The following is a 24,301-nucleotide window of genomic DNA, read 5'->3' on the forward strand; positions in this document are numbered from 1 at the left end:
AGACCCTGCTCTTCCGAGACCTCACCAGAAGCTCCCACTGATGAGGTTCTCAGGATGAGACTATGCAAGAGGAAGCATCTAGACTCCCTGCAGGAATCTGTCATTTCAGACACTGACTTGAATGAGTCAGAAGGGTCCCCACGGTCCCCCCTTAGAGGATATCTCATTTGCAGATATCTTGAAAATCCTAAAGCAGAGGGGTGGCTGGAAGCCCACCAACCCTACTGATGATGAGTCAGTCCTCCTGAAAGCTGTTGTGTCTCAGCCCTCCACCTCTTGGGTGTCTCCACCCTTTGCTAAGCTTATGGAGCTGGTCTCATGAAGGGCATGGGAGTCTCCAGACACCATGGAGCCTGTCCCTAGGAGGCCTAATAAATTTATTTCTTCTCCTCAAGATAAGACTTTTCTTTAAAGGAAACTTTACCAGGTGTGAACAGGAAGGACAGATTCTGTCTGCTGTTGGAGTCCATTTTTCCACCCCTACTAGACCCTACCCCAAAGGTCAAAAGGGAGGAAAGATGTGGTTTCAAAAAACCCAAGGAGCCTTTCAGGACACATGTGATGAACCCCCTTCCAGGGGCAGAGGAGGGGGTAATAATGGAAGACACCTCCCCTTGTAATAAAAAACCCAAGGAGCCTTTCAGGGCACATGTGGTGAACCCCCCTCCAGGGACAGAGGAGGGGGTAATAATGGAAGATGCCTCCCTCGTGGAAGAGGGGGTCTGCAGAATCAGGGTGACAGAGATCAGTTCTTTGGGAAGCCCTACCAGCACTCCTGAAAGGAGGCCCGACTGTCCAACTCTGGAGGCAGTCAGGGGTCGCTTATCTTTGTACCCAGACGCCTGGCTAAAAATAACAAATGACTACTGGGTACAAAGCATAATATCCAGAGGAAACTTTATTCCCTTTGCCACTCCACCTCCCTTGATAACAAAAATCCTAGACATTACTCCCAGTTACAGGGAACAAGCAACCACAGAGGTCCAAAGGTTACTAGAAAAAAGAGTCATCCAGCCGGTCCCGCAGACCAGATAGGATCCGGAACTTACTCAAGATTCTTTTTAGTTCCAAAAAAAACAGGGGGCTAGAGACCTAATTTGGACCTCAGCACACTAAACAGATCTGTCAAGAAGGAGAAGTTCCGGATGGTCACGCTACAGTCGATACTTCCCTTTTTACTGAAAGACAGTTGGATGTGATGATAGATCTCCAGGATGCGTATTACCACATAAAAATGGCCAGACCATCCAGGGATCATCTGTGCTTCTGACTAGGAGCCAATAACTACCAGTTTGGAGCCCTGCCCTTTGGTCTCACTACAGCCCCCAGAGTGTTCACCAAATGTATGGCAGTGGTCATGGCTCACCTGAGGTGTTTGGGATTCCAGGTGTTTCTGTACTTACACAATTGGCTCCTCACTGCCACCAGCAGGCATCAGCTTATATAAGCCAGGGACACCATGCTTATTCTTTGCAATCAACTGGGGATTACCATAAACTCAAAAAAATCTGTCTTGTCGCCATTGCAACATATCATTTTTATTGGAGCAGATTTGGACACCACCACCACTTTAAAACTTCCTTCAGAAAGGATTTCAGTACTTTGACAACAAATTCTGAACCTATTGAGAGACAAGGTACCAGCCTCAGATGTGCTAAAATTGTTGGGGATGATGGCGGTGCAACCATAGCGATTCCATTGGGTTGTATGCACATGCGGATTCTACAATGGCTCCTGTTCATGCAATGGTCCTATCAAGAACTCCCAATGTCACATCTGATCATTCTAACAAACTCCTGCAAAAAGGATCTTCGGTGGTGGTTGACCTATCTCCAAGTAATGATAGGTCATCCTTTTATCCTACCCTCACCATCAGCCACTGTGACCATGGACGCCTCCCTGATCGATCAGGTGGGGGGGCATTTTCAGGGAAGAGCAGCCCAAAGCACATGGACTGAACAAGAGACACATGTGCATATCAATGTCCTGGAGATGAGAGCGGTACTCTTGGCATTGCAGTACTTTCAGGACTCTCTCCCTCTGGAGACAATTGCAATTCAGATGGGCATGTCGGTGGTCTGGTACATAAACAAACAAGGAGGAACCAGGTCCTACACCCTTTGTCGAGAGGCCCTAAGAGTATGGTAGTGGGCTACCTCCACCCAGCATTTCTGATAGCAACACACATCCAATGTGATAGCAGACAAACTGAGTAGGGCAATTTTGTTGCCTCATGGGTGGTCCCTCAAAGAAGAAATAGCAGAAAGAATAATCCACAGATGGGGCCAGCCTTGCTGCGATCTCTTTGCATCCCCCATGAATACAAAACGCAGAAGCTATTTTGCCCAAATCCCCCCTCTAGGAGATGCCCCAAGGGATGCCCTCATACATGATTGGCCTCCAGGTTTCCTTTATACCTTCCCACCAATACCCCTGATACCCAAAGTATTACAGAAAGCCAGAGCCCTGGGAAGGACCATCATTCTTATAGCCCCTCCCCACTGGACTCTTCGGATTTGATTCCCCTTTCTTTGACCTCATCTATTGTAAGAGCCTTGGATTATAGACCCAGTTCCAGACCTTCTGGTGCACTCATCGGGGGCTCTTCATCTCCCTCTTCAGTCCCTGAAATGGACAGCTTGGCTGCTCCAATTCCCAACATAGCCAGGTTCCATAACTTCTTAACTGAAACACAACATATTTTAAAATCTTCTCATAAATCATCTACTAGGAAATTATACCTCAGCATCTGGAAGAGACTTTCTATATAGGCTTCTCAAAATAACATCGACCCTTACCTAGCCTTGATTTCCTCCATCCTAGAATTTTTGACTATGCTTTTCAACAAGGGAGTGACGGCAGCCACCATTCGTGTGCAGCTCACTGCAATCTCTAATTTTCATCTTGGTACTGAAGGCTTTAATGTAATGTCACACAAGCTATCCAAAGCCTTTCTCAGGGGAACTCTCCACCTTAGACCACCCGTCAAATCTACTTATACTCCTTGGAATATAAATTTTATGCTTTCACGCATCATTCTTCCACCGTTTGAGCCAGCTTCTTCATGCAAATTGAAATTTTTGTCTTGGAAGACTGTCTTTTTAGTAGCATTCACATCTGCCCAAAGAGTTTCAGAATTACAGGCCTTGTCTATTAAACCCCCGTATTTGATTTTTCATTCTGATAGAGTTTCACTATGAACAAATCCTTCATTCTTACCTAAAGTTTGTACTGAGGCTAACCTTAATCAAACCATAGAATTACCATTTTTCCCCCCAAACACACCAATAACTTGGAGTATATGCTGCACAAACTTGATGTTCACAGACAACTTCGATTTTACCTAGATAGAACCAAAGAATTTAGAAGATCTGAGCAACTTTTTGTTTCCTTTTCAGACTCCATAAAAGGCAGCCCTGTGGCAGAAACCACTCTGTCGAAATAGTTATCAGATTGCATCACCTTCACTTATTCAGCTGCCAGTATACCTATGCAACACAAAATAAAGGCTCATTAAACCAGAGCTGTTTCCACATCTTCAGCCTTTAATGCCAGGCTACCAATAGATAGTATTTGTGCAGTAGCCACTTGGTCAAAGCCTCATTCTTTTATCAATTATTACAAAGTCGATAGGGCCTCCAGGGACTGGGCTTCGTTTGGTTCCACTGTCCTGAGAAACATACTCCCATGAGCCACCCGAGAAAGATGGTGCTTGGGACGCTACCCATCTGTAAGAATGAACGGTGAGATAGAGCAACTTCACATAAGGAAGTTATGTACTCATCATAGCATTCCATGTGAGTTGTTCATCTCGCCTTCATTCTTACTGTCCACCATCCAACCCCCTCCAGGCTTTCTCGTGGACTGAGATTCATGTTTTTTCATGGTTTGATTGTCTTTCCTATGGTTTCCCTACCTAATAGAGGGATAGAATGGCATATGGTATTTTTAGAGGCAGCAAACAAGATCTGAGGTAACACAAGGTGCATCATGGGATAGGGACCTTGCCTCGAGCTGTCTGAAGACCTCAAGCATTGTAGTTGGCCGAGTCAGAGCCGAGGATCAGCTCCGAACCCATCTGTAAGAATGAAGGCGAGATGAACAACTCATGTAGAACATTATGGTGAGTACATAACTCCTTTTTATCTGCTATAGTACAGGAAATTACATGTTTTCAACAAAATGGAACTAACCCAGTGGGTAATAGTAATTGTATTCAAACAATTGAAATGATAAACTTTCATAACCACATACCAGTATATGGGGTATTTTTTCATGGTTTTCCTATTCTAATACCAGCTAAGGGTCAGTTAATATTAAGTGACACAGCGGTATTTCATTTTTCACAAAATTATAAAAATGAGTGTAAAACCAACATTACATTTTGGTGAAGTAAAACAGATACAAATTTTATGGTTACACATGATAAAACTCCTACTATGGGACAGGTACATGGCAGTCTAGCAGTCTAGTAAATAGCAGTGTTGCCCTGTCAGATGGGTTATTTTACATTTGTGGTAAATATCCTTATAAAAGGTTACCAAAGGGATGGGTTGACACCTGCAATATAGAGCTAGTAGTACCAGCAATGCATCATATAAAAGAGTTACCAAAGGGAAGTATTAGAAATGCAAAAAGGAAAAGAGAAATATTACCTGTAATTGAAAATCTAGTAGACACCTTAGATGCATCATGTATTTACCACCAAAATCTTGATTATTTAAAATTAAAAGATATGGATCTAGGAGATGATGTAATTTCTGGAGCAGGTATATTACCTTGGTATGGAGCAGCAAAAGCTATTTTGGAGTTAAGAAAACTATTTAAATTAGTTGAAGTATTGGCAAATGCCACTTTCAGTGCAGTCTCAGACATTACTGTCGAAATGACAGCCATACGTATGGTTTTACAAAATTGAATGGCATTAGATTACATACTGGCGTCCCAAGGGGGTACATGTGCTTTAATAGGAGAACAATGTTGTACCATTATTCCATATAAAACAGAGTCTCTAAAAACGCATTTAGAGGTCATTGCCAAAGTGTCACAACATACTAGAAAAACACTGGAATGATGATTGGAGTGAGTGGTTTAATAATCTATTTACAGGGTGGACAGGAAAAATTATCATATTTTTAATTGCTGTTATTGTTATTGTAGTGCTTGCTTGCATATTGCTTACATGTATTAAAGTTTGCTTAACAGGAGTTAATCAACAAGTTACTGTTTTCAATTGTCATAATAAAAATGCATTATCAAACAGTGATGATTTTTGTCTCCTTGGTTTAAAATAAAAAGGGGGAACTGTTAAGTGTGTTAAACAATAAAAGGTTAAAATCAATTCTTCTATAAAAATGCAAAATAAATGAGGCATACAATAAAGCTTGCTTAAATGTAGAAATAGAACTTAGCAATATGTAATGAGCATCCATACTCCAGTGTGACACAGCTCTGACTTTATCTATTAATAGACATGCTTTTTACAAACTCAGCAATACGTGATCATTTACAAAGTTGTTTGCTCAGAAGACATGTTCTCCCACAGTATCAAAAAAGATAAATTAACATGTTTTTTTCCTCAAAAATGTTTTTTCAGTACCAGCAGCAGAACAGTTTGACGTATTCTTACAGATGTTTCCTTACAGACTTCTGTCAATGGACATGTTTTTATAGTACGTTTTCCTCAAGATATTTTCTAAAAGACATGTTTGTCACAATATTACGAAAAGCTTGATGTAATTCCTCACAGATAAATGGACATGGCTTTTTATAGAATCAACAGAAAACAATTATAAAAGGCAAATATTGCATGATTAAATGGTTTCACAAAGGACAATAGAAAAGTCTAAAAACAGACATTACGTGATTTCCCACAAAAGCCAAAAAAGGAGTGCATGACTAAAAGGGTATATAAAATTTTATACTAAACTGTGTTAGAGGTATTTGGTAGGAACACACTTGTTCTGAGGTATTGTATTGGAGAAACAGTTATAATCGTCCTTTACCTATCAAGAGTAAAGTATTGGTACAGTTATACTACAAACTACAGAAGAGTATGTGTCATTTGTTATAAAAATAAGTTATTTATTTGTAACTGGGCTTACAGTGAAATAGTATTGTGCTGCAAAATATATTTCTTTATCAGTGTGCAATTTGGAAGGCTTGGTGCTTTAAACAGACTACAGATGCAAGCTTGCAAAACTGTTGTGTCTCTGCTTCAGCAGTAAACAGCCAGCAAGACTTTGTGTCCTAAGAAGACTTTGGTTCCAGTCCAGTCCAGCAAGCATAGTAGCTGCACCTAGATAAATTAACATTTTCATCCTATGTGAGATTTACCTGTCCCTCCAAGCCATTCTGCTGATGTTACAGAAGAGGTTTAAATCCCTATATTGACTATTTCTGATGGCATTTGACGTGCTGATGTAAAGTAAATCCATCAGTAATGGGTCTAAAATATGTTAAAATATTAAAATATGTTTTAATACTTCACACATCTTTATTTCACATTCTTCAGATTTTTTTCCTGAGCTTTGTATCTGTTTTACTGCAACCAAATCCCCTCTGTCTTTAGGGAGAATAAGTTTATCCTATGAAACACAAGCTGTACTCCTACCCCATATAAAATCTCTCATCAAATTCTTAAACCAGCTTCAAAACTGTTGATGGGACATTGGCAAGAAAGGACTGGAAGACATATAACAACATAGGGAGTATAGAAAATACAAAGACTGATCTCTGTCATTTATTCTAGCCCTGCTATTTTCAGTTTTTGAAAATCATTCTGTAGTCTTTTCTTTAACTTCTGGTAGATCTTAGAAACTCAATCCCCTACTGTACCTCACAACCATCTGTCAAATACTTTGTCTAAGGGTCGTGACACTAGCAAGAGATGCAAGGTTATAATTAATGGAGACAGTTCATGTCTTTGTTGTATTCATTGTATAACAAAAGAAGATCCCAAGTACATATCCTGCTCAGTTTTAGTCATATAAGTCATATAAGTCAATATATGATTCGCAGACAATGACATTTTCACTTCTTCTTTTATCATGTATATCCATGAAAACAAAACAGAAAACAAAACAGATTATCTAATCCTCTCAACCAGATGTTCAAAATGTTGCACAAACCTGCCCTATATATTCCCATAAGTAAGTCAATGAACTCCTGTGTAAATCAAAAAGCCAATAGGACATTCATCATATAACTCCACTCAGCTTTGTTGAATACCTTCTAAGCATCTAAACTGACAACCACCCATATATATATATATATATATATATATATATATATATATATATATATGTATATGTATATTTATAGATCAATAGATAGATATTTTTACTTCACCCACAAGACTTTGCCTGATGGCTCTTGTACCTTCACCCAGTTGGCCCATTCATTTGGAAAAACAGGAGCTATGTATTCCTGGGCTAGGTGAGAGCACTACAGCTCATCTGTTCCTGCCAGGGAACCCCAATCATCCCTCATGGTGAGAGGTGGGTGGTAGTTAGTGGGCTAGCTTGCTCATTCGGGGGAAACCTATCCTCTCTCTTTGGGAGCAACCTTCCCATTGGTGAAACCTCTAAATCCACAATTGCTGCCTTCTGAGGGGAAGTGAGTCTCTACTTGGCAGTTTCTCCTCTGCTGCATAATACAAATTCTCTACAGTAGCATGGGTTTGGCTATCTCAGAACTCCAATAGGTGAACACCTGGTGCTGCCACTGGGTATCACTCATATAGTGAGGCAGAACAATACTCCTGCCCTCCAGGATGGGTGAGGTGTCAACAGCTACTCACTCACTTCATCCCTGGCCAGCTCATGTAGACACCAGAGCCGCTCAAGAACTTTGGTTTGCTAGAGGTGTAGTCAAGCCTCTATCCCTTTATGCCATGAAGTTGGCTTATAAAACAATCATCATGGGTGACACAAACAACTGGCAACATATGATCTCCACTCCCCAAACAAATAACATACACCTTAATGGCTTCACACAGCTTATCACCAGTCCTACAAGAATTCAAAATAACAACCAACCAGGTATGAGATTGGATCCTTGTAAATGATCCTCTCAAATACTCCAACTCAAATATTTTGTCAAATGAAATGTGACCATTCACCAGCTTATACCTATAGAACCCTTCCTCATGAGTCAAAACCCCAAACCTATAAAACATCCAGAAACTTAACCAGATTTAATCAACTATTTAATAGCATCCTAAAAGCCAAAAATTGGACCCCACTTAAAAAAAAAAATTACTACTAGATGATGCCTTATCTCACCTCAATAAGATTTTCTTAGATACCCTTAACTCTCTAGCTCCACCACGAACCAAAAGAATAAAAATTAACCATCCACTAAAGAAATACTACTAATCAGAGACTGAGCCTGGAAGATTGGCAAAGGGACAGAAGCATGAGTAACCAAATAAAATATAAGCAGTTATGTAACAAGGCAAAAAATAAATAGTAATTATCGACAAAAAACCCTATTTCTCTCATCAGATAACCTCCCAAAGCAATAACCCTAAAAAATTCTGGAAATCTGTTTCAGCTCTCCTTACTCCCGGTACAATGCAAATCCATCACTAGTCCCTAATCTAGAACCAACTCAGATAGCTAACATGTTTAACTCCCACTTCATTGAAAGTATATAAAAACTTGTAAACTTTTCTACACCTAATGATAACGCCAATCACACCGTAAACTTAACCAAAACAATCTCTGAGAGCACACACCCCACAAAAACATCCCTCCTCCTCTCCATCACAACTGTACAGATAGAACTACATTAGCCACTTTCTCTCTACAATCCATATCAACCTTTCTTATACCCAAACTTCTCACTAAACTAAAACCTTGTTCTCTCTCTCTCTCTCTCTCTCTCTCTCTAACTCTCTAACAATCTCCCATCTGAATACCTAAAGCTCACTGCAGACACTATAGCCTACGCAGTTAATATTCTTATCAATAGGTCTCTCTCTGAAGATAATATTGCTAACCTCTAGAAAAGATCCGTCATCATTCCTTTACATAAAGGCAGAAAAAACAGTGATTTATCCAACTACTGACCCATCTCTATCCTATCCCCTCTTTCTAAAGTACTTCAAAAGTGTATACACTTACAACTGATGACATTTATTTTAAATAACATTCTCCTTTCTCCCACCCAACATGGTTTTTGGCCTGCTCACAGCACCACCACAGCATTACTATCCTTCTCTGATACTGTGAATAAAGCTATGGACACAGGTCTGTTTACCTCAGTAATCCTACTTGACCTATCAAAGGCCTTTGATACAGTGTCACATCAGAAGCTTTTTCAACAACTATCTACACTAGGATGCTCTCAAACCACACAAAAATGGTTCTTCAATTACCTAACCAACAGGCACAACATGTGTCAGGTGGCAAACTAGTCTCTCTGTATACCAGGGAAATTGTACCGGAGTCCCACAGAGATCCATTCTTGGACCCCTGCTCTTTAATGTTTTCATTAACAACTTTCATGCCGCCTCCCTCCAAAGCACACTCATTCAATATGCTGACAATTCCACTGTCAGATGGGTTATTTTACATTTGTGGTAAATATCCTTATAAAAGGTTACCAAAGGGATGGGTTGACACCTGCAATATAGAGCTAGTAGTACCAGCAATGCATCATATAAAAGAGTTACCAAAGGGAAGTATTAGAAATGCAAAAGGAAAAGAGAAATATTACCTGTAATTGAAAATCTAGTAGACACCTTAGATACATCATGTATTTACCACCAAAATCTTGATTATTTAAAATTAAAAGATATGGATCTAGGAGATGATGTAATTTCTGGAGCAGGTATATTACCTTGGTATGGAGCAGCAAAAGCTATTTTGGAGTTAAGAAAACTATTTAAATTAGTTGAAGTATTGGCAAATGCCACTTTCAGTGCAGTCTCAGACATTACTGTCGAAATGACAGCCATCGTATGGTTTTACAAAATTGAATGGCATTAGATTACATACTGGCGAAGGGGTACATGTGCTTTAATAGGAGAACAATGTTGTACCATTATTCCATATAAAACAGAGTCTCTAAAGCATTTAGAGGTCATTGCCAAAGTGTCACAACATACTAGAAAAACACTGGAATGATGATTGGAGTGAGTGGTTTAATAATCTATTTACAGGGTGGACAGGAAAAATTATCATATTTTTAATTGCTGTTATTGTTATTGTAGTGCTTGCTTGCATATTGCTTACATGTATTAAAGTTTGCTTAACAGGAGTTAATCAACAAGTTACTGTTTTCAATTGTCATAATAAAATGCATTATCAAACAGTGATGATTTTTGTCTCCTTGGTTTAAAATAAAAGGGGAACTGTTAAGTGTGTTAAACAATAAAAGGTTAAAATCAATTCTTCTATAAAAATGCAAAATAAATGAGGCATACAATAAAGCTTGCTTAAATGTAGAAATAGAACTTAGCAATATGTAATGAGCATCCATACTCCAGTGTGACACAGCTCTGACTTTATCTATTAATAGACATGCTTTTTACAAACTCAGCAATACGTGATCATTTACAAAGTTGTTTGCTCAGAAGACATGTTCTCCCACAGTATCAAAAAAGATAAATTAACATGTTTTTTTCCTCAAAAATGTTTTTTCAGTACCAGCAGCAGAACAGTTTGACGTATTCTTACAGATGTTTCCTTACAGACTTCTGTCAATGGACATGTTTTTATAGGGCGTTTTCCTCAAGATATTTTCTAAAAGACATGTTTGTCACAATATTAAAAAGCTTGATGTAGTTCCTCACAGATAAATGGACATGGCTTTTTATAGAATCAACAGAAAACAATTATAAAAGGCAAATATTGCATGATTAAATGGTTTCACAAAGGACAATAGAAAAGTCTAAAAACAGACATTACGTGATTTCCCACAAAAGCCAAAAAAGGAGTGCATGACTAAAAGGGTATATAAAATTTTATACTAAACTGTGTTAGAGGTATTTGGTAGGAACACACTTGTTCTGAGGTATTGTATTGGAGAAACAGTTATAATCGTCCTTTACCTATCAAGAGTAAAGTATTGGTACAGTTATACTACAAACTACAGAAGAGTATGTGTCATTTGTTATAAAAATAAGTTATTTATTTGTAACTGTGCTTACAGTGAAATAGTATTGTGCTGCAAAATATATTTCTTTATCAGTGTGCAATTTGGAAGGCTTGGTGCTTTAAACAGACTACAGATGCAATCTTGCAAAACTGTTGTGTCTCTGCTTCAGCAGTAAACAGCCAGCAAGACTTTGTGTCCTAAGAAGACTTTGGTTCCAGTCCAGTCCAGCAAGCATAGTAGCTGCACCTAGATAAATTAACATTTTCATCCTATGTGAGATTTACCTCTCCCTCCAAGCCATTCTGTTGATGTTACAGAAGAGGTTTAAATCCCTATATTGACTATTTCTGATGGCATTTGACGTGCTGATGTAAAGTAAATCCATCAGTAATGGGTCTAAAATATGTTAAAATATTAAAATATGTTTTAATACTTCACACATCTTTATTTCACATTCTTCAGATTTTTTTCCTGAGCTTTGTATCTGTTTTACTGCAACCAAATCCCCTCTGTCTTTAGGGAGAATAAGTTTATCCTATGAAACACAAGCTGTACTCCTACCCCATATAAAATCTCTCATCAAATTCTTAAACCAGCTTCAAAACTGTTGATGGGACATTGGCAAGAAAGGACTGGAAGACATATAACAACATAGGGAGTATAGAAAATACAAAGACTGATCTCTGTCATTTATTCTAGCCCTGCTATTTTCAGTTTTTGAAAATCATTCTGTAGTCTTTTCTTTAACTTCTGGTAGATCTTAGAAACTCAATCCCCTACTGTACCTCACAACCATCTGTCAAATACTTTGTCTAAGGGTCACATCATATATTACCTTCTTACTGAGCCCTCGGCCCTCTCATTTCCCTAACATCTTTACTACTTCTGCTTTCTTCTGCTCTCACTAACACCATATACTTAAATAGTCTACATACTCTATCCCTCGACTTCTCTGCCTGCAAATTTCCACACAAAACAAACTGATTATTTCCCAACGAATACAGTATAATGTAATACAAGCTAATTGTAAAATACTGCATAATGCACCACAAGCTGAATTTTACTTGCATGTTAAAACTCTTGTTAATCAATAGATTTGACTTTTCTTTGCTGAGGAATATTGTTAAAGAATATATGTATGTGTTTGTCTGTATCATTCCTGGACACACATGACAATGTATTTGTAACCTCTTATTGTCTCTATATGTTTGCCTATACGTGTACTTTTGGAGATTTTCTGCCCAGGGCTCTGCTGAAAATGGGTTCGTGACCCAGGCTGACTTTCCTGGTCACCAAATGTCAGTCAATCAATAAATAAATAAATTGTGGCTTAACACAGATGTACTGTACGTCTATATGAAGAAGGCTAACTTGAGGCTTTACCTTCCTTGAGTATAAAAGCCACTATTACTCATTTCTTGGAAGGAAGTAGATACTTGCTCTTCATGAGAAAATTCAGTAATTTAACCAAATATAAAACAATTTGATTATTGTTTACTTTCCATACTTCAGCTGATGTGCTATCACTTCCTAGAATTTTACAAATCTGTCTCTTTATTGTTTCTGCCACATCCTCATTAGTTACAACACTAGCTGCCATATCAACCCACTCTGTAGTAAACCTTAGCAATACCCACAAATATTCATTTAATTTCATCTTATTTTACCAATAATGTCTGTGCTGAATATAATATACTATAATAATCTCAAAACATCTCTGCTGTAACCACAAGATCCTTACATATAATATTATCACACTAATGCAGACCCACTATAAGTCTTGAGGAGCTAGCAATGTCACAATCTCATAGACATGGGGATACAACTGGTAGCTGTATCACTTTCCTCCTCAGCTCACTTTCCCAATCTTAGAATCTGTTTTGAAACTCCAATAATTTAACCTATTTAAATTTTAGAGCATCTGGGACTTTTTTTCATAAGCTTTATCCTCTTGCTTCACTTCACCTTAACATTTATATCATTCCATTACTGAGAAAGGTTCATCTATTTGTAATCATGCACTTAGTACCACACAGTCTTTGCAGCACTCAACAAAAAAATCCTGTTTACAGATTTGACAGGAAAGCACTAATACGTCTGTAGACTGGGCCCCTCCAACTGCCAAGAAAATGCTCCAAAAGCAGATGATGAGAAATCAAAGATGGATGGGTCTTCACCATTTAACCAAAAATGTACTTTAATTTCTAATAAAACTGTTATCTATACAAGATCTACTGACTTCCTGGCATAAAAATTTAAACATCAGTGAGATCCATGAAATTAGTGCAAACTTTGATATATATTTAAAGTCATAGGTTGAGGTCCACCTTTTTCTTCCTTGACACGAATAAATCTATTTCTGTCTTCCATATATATTGTCTGACCTTCCATAAACATCATCATCTCCTTATCTTTGACTGAAACTCTTTTTTGAGGTACTTGGCAGAAAATAAACACTATAAACTGATATACTTGTTGCCATTCTATAACCCTTAATTTCTGTGTAGCATCCTTAGTCATCTGTTAAAACATCTACCACAACTAAAGGACAACACTGAGCACCTAGAAACATTCCTCTTTTACATATAACTCCATGGAAAACTAAGGCACATCTTATTTATTTGTTTGACATTTATTGACCGGGATAGTCTGATTGGGTCAAAGCCGTTTTTCAGTGGTGGCCCGGGGAGAAAAGCTCCAACATACAATTATATAAGAATACATGTTACAGTAAATGTGAAATGCAATGAGATTGTCTACAAATGCATTTACAATAACGAAGGCAAGTGAGACTTACAATTATAGTTAAAACAGATAGTTAGTATAGTGACACACATTTGAGGGGTAGTAGACAGTGGACAGATCAGCCAGTTAGTAATAGTAATCTGTAGGAGGTAGTGTTAGAAGAAATAGGTTCTGAGACAGTACAGTAGAAGTCCAGAACTGATAAGTGATGTATCTTGTAAAGAGTCAGGAAATTGTCATAGCAGAAAAGTAGGAGGTTGGAGAAATATAACATGGAGTAAAAGGAAGGATATGGGTATTAGGAAGACAAATAGGAAATAAGGGAGAGGAGTAGAAGACACGATTAGGACAGGATTCAGGGAAGTAAATTACAGGGACATGTCCAGATGTGGTTTAGGTATTGTTTGAGTGATTTTTTAAAATTTTTAGCTCTAGGCTGTATTTCTTAGGGTCAGGGGAAGCTTGTTCCAGAGGATGGCGGGTGAATAACTGTATAGATTCTGCCCAAAAACCTGTGACTAATTCCTCATGCTTCTTTTGAGCCAAATTAAATTCTTGTCACAAATCAAAATAGACAAAAAAATGTCACTATTGGAGCTCCACAATTCTCTGTCCTTTGTCCCTTCCTATTTGGTATATATTTCTGTGACATGAAAACAGTATCAAGGGGTTATGGCTAACCAAGTTTGCTGATTATTGCAAAATGGGAGTGGTTTTCAAATCCATTTCTGATACTCAAAGTCTCCAGCAAGAGCTGGAACAAACAAATACTTGGTAAATTAATCAAAGGCTTACCTTCAACACCAAGAAATGTAGTATAGTTTCCTTTAGTAAAACTAGCATTACTGCTTGGTATGTTAGTCATGGGCTTCTGCTCATCATCAAGAAATGCAGTATGGTTTCCTCTGGTAAATCTAGCATCACTATTGCTTATCATACATACAGCATTGCACTTAAATTTGAAATGCTCATCAGGGACTTTGGTAGATATGGTGACAACAGACTCTCCCTTGATAATCACTCAGTGGTGGTTAGACAATCCTTCTGCTCAGGGTCCAGAAAAGTAATAGTTCCACTTTATTCATTGCTTATTAGGCACATACCTCTTCAAGCACGTAATGTTTCCTAACCAAAAAGATCTCAAGTCTCACTACCCTTAGTTATTGTAATAGACTAAAAACTCTGTCCCTTTACTCAATGTCATACAGACTCCTAAGGGATGATCTCTGCTTAGCTTATTGTGCCATGAATATCCCAGCACTCTTTGAACTCCTTTACCTAAATAGAACAAAAGGTGCAGTAAATACCCATTCTAGAGACCTAAAATTGCACCATCGCATCAGTACTACCGGATGGCATGACCGATACCCAACCCAATGTATCCTCCATTTCTGGATAGGTTGCCCTTGCCTATCAAACAGAGTGCTACCCTAGCAAACTTTCAAACCAATCTGAATGACTGCTTGATAAATCACAAATTTTTACTTAAGGATACACTTAGAGTGGAGCATTGGAAATCTCTCACCTTTATTGGGTGATGTGGGTGAGTTTTCTGGTGATCTCCTTTTGCCAGAAGCTTAATAAGAACCTATGAAATGTACTGTCCAGTTTTTTAGTTTCTGGAAATATTTATTTTAATGGAGCTGGTCAATCTATAAATATTCTATGTAATAATACTCATCTTGCATCCAAAAGGACTCTTCAACTATGTTGCTCAGTGTGTAAGCATTCAGTGCCATTGGCTACATCCTAAGAAAAAAATGTTTCTGTGTAATCAGAAAAAAAACATGTGAATAGAGTAAGTTAATGTAACAACTTTAAAATCATAAAACAGTAAATAAAAATAAATGGTCCAACAGTCCAGCAACATTAAACGTATTAAAACACACCTTTTGAACCTAACAAAATATGATCAGTTCAGTGATATTCTTACCCAGTCAAGCAGACACCTGCATAGTTATACTTCAATGCTGAAATTTGCCAGATATCAAGCATGTCTGCCATTAAGGAGTTTCATTTGTCTTATTAACCCCCTGCCCAGTCACCTCACAGTAACAATATAAGGTATGACAGTGCTATTTCTGCAATTAAACAAACTAGCCAGGATCTGAGAGTAGAACTTTGGCCAGATGGTGTAATCCCATAGTGCCTCTGCCTTCTGCTCTATTTCTTTTCTCCTTCCCTCCTTCATTTCTTTCTTTCTCTTGGTGAGAACTGGAGAGGGAGGAAGAAACAGTGCATTATGGGATACAGAAGAGTTGAGCATCCTGGGATAGGTTAATTTGCTGAGCAGTCTTAATAGTCTGAACACCTTTTGTGCAAATTCTTTTGGTTCTTGCAACAAGAGCTGTACTCACAGATACAGCATTAGTGTAGATACACAACACGTCCATCTTTCTTTTTATAGGAGAGGCTTGTTAAAGCAAAAGAGCAAGCAGCAGGAAATGAAGAAGAAGAGGAAGGGGAAGAGGAGGAAGAAGAAGATGGTTCTTCTGATGCTGCTGAAGTGCTGGAATCTGTGAAAGAAAACATGGAACAGAATGGAGGTAAAATATTGCAAATTAAATTTATGTATTTCAGACAATAATGTTTGGAATTCCATTTAATGGATACTTCTGTTTAAAAATGATGCATTAGAGATGATAACAGCAGTAGCTTCCCAACGGTCATGAAGTTAATTTAACCTGTATGTATTTCTCATCTAAATAGTGAAATTGTTATATAGTAAAATCCTCAAAAAATGAAATATATGGAAAAGGAATTTAAAGAGGATGCATGAACAACTACAAGACTATCAGTTGTACAGCATGAATATCAGATCCAAGTAGTGTGACTGTTTTTGACATTCTTGTCTTCCAAGGTTGCAAGGTTTATAATTCAAGAGTAATTTAGTAGCATGCCCATGAGAATGTAGACAGAGGATCATTTATAGGACAATTTTTTTCTGAGCTTTGTTTTACTGGCTAAACATTGGACTACCTGTAGAGAGAAAAGTAAAGTAGTGATGTGTGTTAGGCTATATATATATATATATATATATATATATATATATATATATATATGTCTCCTTCACATCACCTAAATCTCATTTGACTGACTTTCATTTGACTGAAACCAAATCACCTAATTTTCAAAATACTGAAAACTCATTTGACTGAATCTCGTTTTACGGAAAGCTTACAATGCTAATTTCAAAAGATTAAATTTTAAACCATAGACATACACACTTACAACACTAATGACTACCTCTTTCCAGAATTTAAAAACTACTTACTTACCCTCTTAACAGAAACCAGACAATATAAAGCCAAACTAGGTGGGGGCTACACCCCCCCAACTATATATATTAACTCCAGGATCGCACTACAGTGAGGAAAAGGGCATATACCTTTTTCTTGCCTTAGAGTACTCTACACGCTGCTACTACTGCTGGGAATGCACAGCACATCTGCCATATTACTTTAGATACTTCCCATAAAAATGTAAAGAGACATACCCACATTTAGAAACACTACAACACTACTTTCTACATGACTGTCGGTATTCTGTCAGTCAGCACTGTAAGTTACACAAATTCTTTTTATCACAAACAAGTCACAGGTGAAGGGAAACCCACATCATGTTTATGGCTTACAATTCAGTGAAATGAGATTCAGTCAAATGAGTTTTCTGTATTTTGAAAATTAGGTGATTTGGTCTCAGACATATGAAATTCAGTCCAACGAGATTTAGGTGATGTGAAGTAGACCCATATATATTATATATATTATATATACCTGTTTTGTGTGTGTGTCTGTGTGTGCATATATACATAAATATAAATATATATATATATATATATATATATATGTGTGTGTGTGTGTGTGTGTGTGTGTGTGTGTGTGTGTGTGTGTGTGTATCTTTATGTCGATATCTATATATATATATATATATATATATATATATATATATATATGTATATCTGTAATTATATATATATTTGTCTATATATATATATATATATATATATATATATATATATATATTTGTAAATGTATCTATGGATCTAATAAATTAGTTTGACAGACCTAAATGTTGATGTTAGTAATGTAGACAGCAAACCTACAATGCAAACGTCAACATGCTAAAATACATGCACCAAGCAATAACCTTGGCACACACAACATTAAAACAAAAAAAAAAAAGAGAGCGAGAAAATAAAAGAGAAAAAACATTTTTTGCAAGAGTCAAACACCCACAACCTCCCTGCTAAATTATTATATTAATTGCAAAATCGCACAATATAGGAGAAAGGATGTATTCCCCAACTCTGGGCATTGTGGGATGTCACAAACCTGTTGGCTGTTTTGTTGATGAAATTGTATCGACTAAACACATATCCGCTTAAAGCAAATTTGATCAAATTTGGTTCTGTCTCACACACCCACACACACACACACACACACACACACACACACACACACACACACACACGTATATATAGTCAATCCAAGCTTAGCCAGGCTCTAAGGATATTAACTTCTCCTTACTCAGCTGTTTGTATAATATGCTTATAACCTTCCATGGAACCTAAAGACAAGAGGACATTAGTTAGGTCGATAATCTAGCACAAATGTTTCTACCATACAAAGGCCTAAAACCCTGTGCCAGTTAGTATCTAAATGCACTGCACTGCGTTAGAGGAAATGCAATCTTTTCTGTGGCTACAAAGTAGAGAACTCTTGTAAGCTTTTATAAGGTTGACAGATGGAAGACTGCACTTCATTTATAAAACATTATTTGGTGAATATCCATGCCAGGCTATTTGACTGGTTTTGCACAGTAAAAACATATCTCCAGACTAATAATTCTGCTTGCCTCCATGATGGTAATACCATGAATCTGCAGAGGGTAATTTCTGTGGAAGATGCAGGTGCATTAAAATAAATATTACTCACCTGCTGTAATCTTCCTTCTGTACTGCATATATTTCACAAAAGTGCAAAGTTTTCTGATCCTCTTTTTAGAACAGTGGATACCTCTCTGCCTTAATGTATTTTTCTGGTGTGAAGCAAATGTTGGGACATTATGAGAGCCATAAAAATCCTATGGCTTGCAAATAGAATACTGTGTATAGAACATGTGGTCTCAACACTTTAAATGATTTGGCAACATTAATAAATACAAACTTCAAGGAAGCAACACCAATGGCAGAAAAGTTTGCATTACACAGTAGTTGGAATCGGATGCTTCTGCAAATATAGCTAGTATGATGGAAGAGTGCAGAGTCGACTTTAAGTGAAAAATTTTTAAATACAAGAGAATGTTTACTCTTATTGATGTAATTATTTTAAGTTAACATTTCTACTAGTCAAAGTGCTACAATGCTTAAAATACAGTAGCCATTTGAGATACCAAGACTTCTTAGTGTGAGTCCCAGAATTGCGAAAATTAATGAAAATGCAGGCTTACATATTCTAAGTCCAAGACTGCTATTTCTCAGACTACTCCCTTTTTTCCCAGGTATGTTAATCTTGGAGTTGGTACATGAAATTATGTGGGCATCAAGGGTGCAGGGGTGGTTGGACCCTGCAAAAAAAAAAACTTTAGTAGAAAACAACAATATTCAACATTTGCTGTTCTCCTGTATTTTTTATATATATTTTTTAATAATTCTAGGGTTCACACTTAAATCAGTCTCAGAATTACAAAAGGGAGCCTTAAAAGACTTATTCTAATAACTCTCCATATTAACTGTAATTTGTAGTACAAGCAAACATTTGATTCAGTAGCATGTATTTTAAACTTTATATTCCATACATTCTTCATTATAAAGCTTGTCTATATTTATTTGAGTTTTATTAGTTTTTTCATGTACTTGACTTTATTAGAGCAAGTCTATCAATATTTATAACAGTATGAACTCTTAAGCAAACAAAAGCAATATAAACCAGACAAACTTTTTCATACTAAAGTCCTAGAAAATGCAAACTACAAATCTCAGCAGTAGCCTTCTACACTGAGATATCTTTACTTCGTATTCTTCACAGAGATTTAATGATTTATGTAACTAGTTACTTTAACATCAGCCTTGCCCCAGGATCCCACCTCTTTCCTCTCATCCACTGCCACTAGTTGGGTCGTGTACCCTCTGTCAAAGCATTACACCAAATATAGTAGCAGTTTTCTTCTTCCTTCTTTGCTTCCCTGTCTGTTTCAGGGGCATTCTACCAGCTCCCTAACTGTGTGCATATCTGGGAGAACCTTAGTTATACTGGCAGTTCCCTTTAAATGTCCTTGCCACAACAGTTCATAAGTTTATTTGAATAAACCTTTCTTTTCTCCTTTTTCTGAACAAATAAGTATTGGAATGTGTGCACCATATACATTCTCTAAACATTCAGCCAGAATGCACATCACATCAGCATTACCAGCTTGATGTTTTAACTTCCAATAAACATACTTTACCCTCTTCAAGGTGTATTGCATATAGTGATAAATAAACACATAAGCAAAAATGCACAATCATGGTATGTATTATGAATCTCAGTTAGCAGATCAGCAACATAATTATAATACTAATCGAAAAGACACTATGAAACTTCACACATTTTAACAGCAATACACCTTATTTGACCTTGGTTTCTTATTTTACTATAAGCATTAACAAATTCATAGTAGTCGCAGATAATTGGCACATTTTAACAGTAGTGGACTGTATAAAAATTGACTTCAGGAGTTAATATAAACATTTGTATACCCTTTTGAGGTCTGCATCATAAATATCACATGACATTTACTAGTTGTTACATCAACATTATAATGAAATATAACATGCAACGTATTTGACATTCACTTTAGACACTTATTAAACATCTATAATGTTTGAATAGTTCATTGACCATAGCAAGATTTTTATCCACAATATTGATGAGTACTACCAATTTCCACAGTCACACATTCAAACACCTCCATAAGTGTGAAGGGGTGTATAGGCTGCAAAAAAAAAAAAAAAAAAAAAAAAAAAAGAATATGTCACAGTCCAGACATTTCAGTATGCCATTCTGAATCTTTATAGTACATTTCAAATTATGAAATGTCACCCATTAATGTTGTGACTGGATATCTAATGCACCCAGCTTATTAAACATAACCCCTCTAAATACACTTACTCAAAATCTACACTAGAGTAGTCACAAAAAACATTAACACATTTTATAACATTTTAGAAACTGAAACTCCCACATTATTACAAACTTTAAATCTTAACATTTGCATGTAATTGCAAATAATATAGTGTTTCAATTAACTGAAAAATTAAAACCTTTAAAATGTGAACCGCCTTAAGATAACATCTGTTCTTGCTACTGCAGTGGCTTATCTGTTGAAGAATAATCAGATGTAGGCAAAAATTTCACTTACACATATTCAATAGAATATCTAATAAACTGACATCTGATTATATTACTTCAGGAATAGTGTGATACAGCCAAAAGACATATGCAGCGCACCATTTCAGATAAATATTACCTTCCAGGTTTATTGTTGAAACAACATTTTTATTATTAGTCATCCATGAAATGCCTGCACAACAATGACATCGGGGTCTGAAATCTCCTCAAGTACCCATTCAAAATCTTTTCTCAAACCACATACCAGCCATCAAACAGGGTATGACCACTTCTCCTTCTCCTTGTCCAACTCCTCTCCCAGTTCAACAGCTTTGTGACAGTCATTACCTTTTCCACAATTTGAAGCCATTGATTCCTCACCCACTTGTCCCAAAACAGATGCTAACCTTTGTGGACTATCCATCCAAGACTGCAACAAGGTGAACAACTGCATTCATTTTATATATATATATATATAAAAAGCAATAACAGTACTATTGGGGGGGACAAATTTTACCTTAATTTACACTCTGTACATCCCTTAATGACATCCAAAAGCACAGCCATTTATAAAACAATGAAACTCTCTTTGGTCAGGCTAGGAATTGAAAGTGGTCTATGCATGCATGCACCTCTGTGATCCCAACAGAGCCATAGTCTGAACTGCCAGAAACCAGTGATCTATAGAAGTGCCATGCCACTGCTCAAACTGCCAGAAACCAGTGGCCCATAGAAGTGCCATGCCACTGCTCGAACTGCCAGAAACCAGTGGCCCATAGAAGTGCCATGCCACTGCTCGAACTGCCACAAACCAGTGCCCCATAGAAGTGTCATGCCACTGCTCTATCATGCTCAGCAGTGTGTTGGCAAGCTATTTTTAGATAAATTGATATGTAAAGGCTTGAATACTTGTGTGGCCAGCACACTTCTTACCCCCCCCCCCACACGTTAGCATTTATCACATAACTCTGATGTGGCTGCCATGCTTCCTGTTGGCAAGCATCATGTGGTTGCCACAATGTGCATGAATGCAAAGCTGCCACCATTCTCCTTCTGGTATCAACCTATGTAGTGGTCTTGGCTTTTGGAGGTCAGACTTTGTAAGGGATCCCAAGTGGTGCATGAAAGAGACAAAAATGTTATGTTACCTCATGCATTGACACCACTGTGAGCACCTGCTGGGGAACTTCTATGAGGACACCAGCACAAATTATATGTGGCATATGTGGCACTCTTACTTTCTTTCCCCATTGCTTACAACTTTAATTTGCATACCACTTACAGTCTCTCCTACATCCTGGTATTCCTAACTGTGCCCTGCTAATACAAACTGGGCTGATGGTGGCTGTGCTACCACCATCTCAGCTATCATTGTTTGCTTTGCTACATGAATGGCTGCCATTGTACAGTGCCATGCCCTTATCTATCCATGTGTAGTTACCACACACACAGACTTGCACTGGTCATTCAGCCACCCATGTCTGTGGCAATTACGCCCAACATACTATGGGCATGTGTCTTTCAAGCCGTCAATGCACTTTTTGTTGGCTGTCTTATATCAGAATGTATAACCATAGGATTTATATATTCCATATGTATTCCTTGGGGCATTCTGAGATGGGGTGTATGTGGCATGTTCCCACCCAGTTTCAAGCATATCAACATTTGTCAGCCCATGGCTTGTGATAATTCCTATGCATCTAACAGCTGGACACTACCTTTGTTCAGGAGGCTGTTTCTGCCCAACTTTGTTGACCCTTGTACTGAAAAATTAGATCACATAGTGTGCCAGTCTTACATATACCACTATATAAACATACAAGTTGATAAAGACATTAGAAATATAAATCTTTAATGGAACCAAAATAAATAGTAAATTAAGCACAAGGGATTTAGTGCTTTCATCCTATAACATCATAAGGACTTCATCAGAACATCGATAAAAGTTAGTTACCTGTTTAAGTAGCAAAAGTAAATTGATCAAGTGACTCTAAAAGGCAAGCTCCTTAAAAAAACATACAGAAGTAAATACATTTTTTTACACAATTACCTGTTAATAAAACTGATTCTAATACCACACTTTAGTTAAGAGAAACAGCACTTTCTACCCACGCTTGAACAACATAATTGCCACCTTTAAAAGATGTTGTACTACGGAATTTTATTTTCTTGTCTCTCCTAGGGGTTCAGTATACAAAGCATATAGGAGTGGGGACAGGCTAGTCCCCCTCTCTATAGATACCATGTCTGAGAAGCCTGGCTTTTATTTTCACTCTTGCCATTGCTCCTTTATACAATAATGTAATCATCTCGGTCCATCTCACTGGAAGCTCCTGTTTTATCTTTTTCAAACAAATAACCAGTCACAACTTCCCATGATCCAAAAACTGCAAACATCAAAAAACAAAAAACAAACACAATGTGGAACCGCATTCACTGGCAGTCATTCATAACCATTTATGTAGTGCTTTCTTCTTAATGTAAAACAGACTTCAGCAGAATGTACCCATACTTAAATGACTTCCTTTTATACACACCAACTGTAAGTCGAGCAAAATTGTTGAAATTTAAATATATATCAACACTCATAAAAACTATTCTTCCTACATAAACAACTTGATTAAAATCTTTCTGTAGAGCTATAAATTAATAGCTCTATTATTAATACACAATTTATGGATACAGAGTCATTGAGTCCTGGTGTATTTGTACAGTTTAACAAAATCTGCCAAATAAGTCACATATTTCAAGCTGTTTTCTCCAGTCTCCATCCTGTTTTACCTGGACTAACTTTTTCAATTATGAAAAGCTGAAATGTGTTAAAATTTAAACAGAATGTTTGAAAAGTGCATTGTTGGCATCACCTGTCTTAATAGAATAAGCATGTTACCCAGCATATTCATTTACATATAATTTGTAAATGTCTGTATTACAATTTTTCTCCATAATATTCTTCAGCCGCCATTGGTTTTGGTTGGAAAATAAAATCATATTAACAACTCTATCTGCTTTGTTAATGTCAGGACCTTCAATTATTTCTTTATTTCTTTATTATTCAGTACACCCCCTAACAAAAAAGG

General features: G+C 37.2%; 1 protein-coding gene across 1 annotated transcript in view; it reads left to right on the plus strand.

Annotated features, from left to right (window-relative positions):
• Window positions 1-24,301, plus strand: part of AK7 (adenylate kinase 7) — a 1,289,119-nt gene that overhangs the window by 725,704 nt on the left and 539,114 nt on the right. The window contains exon 12 of the mRNA XM_044074647.1: window positions 16,259-16,397. Within this exon, the coding sequence (XP_043930582.1) occupies window positions 16,259-16,397 (139 nt within the window). The remainder of the gene's footprint in view (window positions 1-16,258; window positions 16,398-24,301) is intronic.

Source organism: Protopterus annectens, chromosome 6.part0, assembly GCF_019279795.1.
Source record: "Protopterus annectens isolate FY-2018-M chromosome 6.part0, PAN1.0, whole genome shotgun sequence".
Lineage (NCBI taxonomy): Eukaryota > Metazoa > Chordata > Ceratodontiformes > Protopteridae > Protopterus > Protopterus annectens.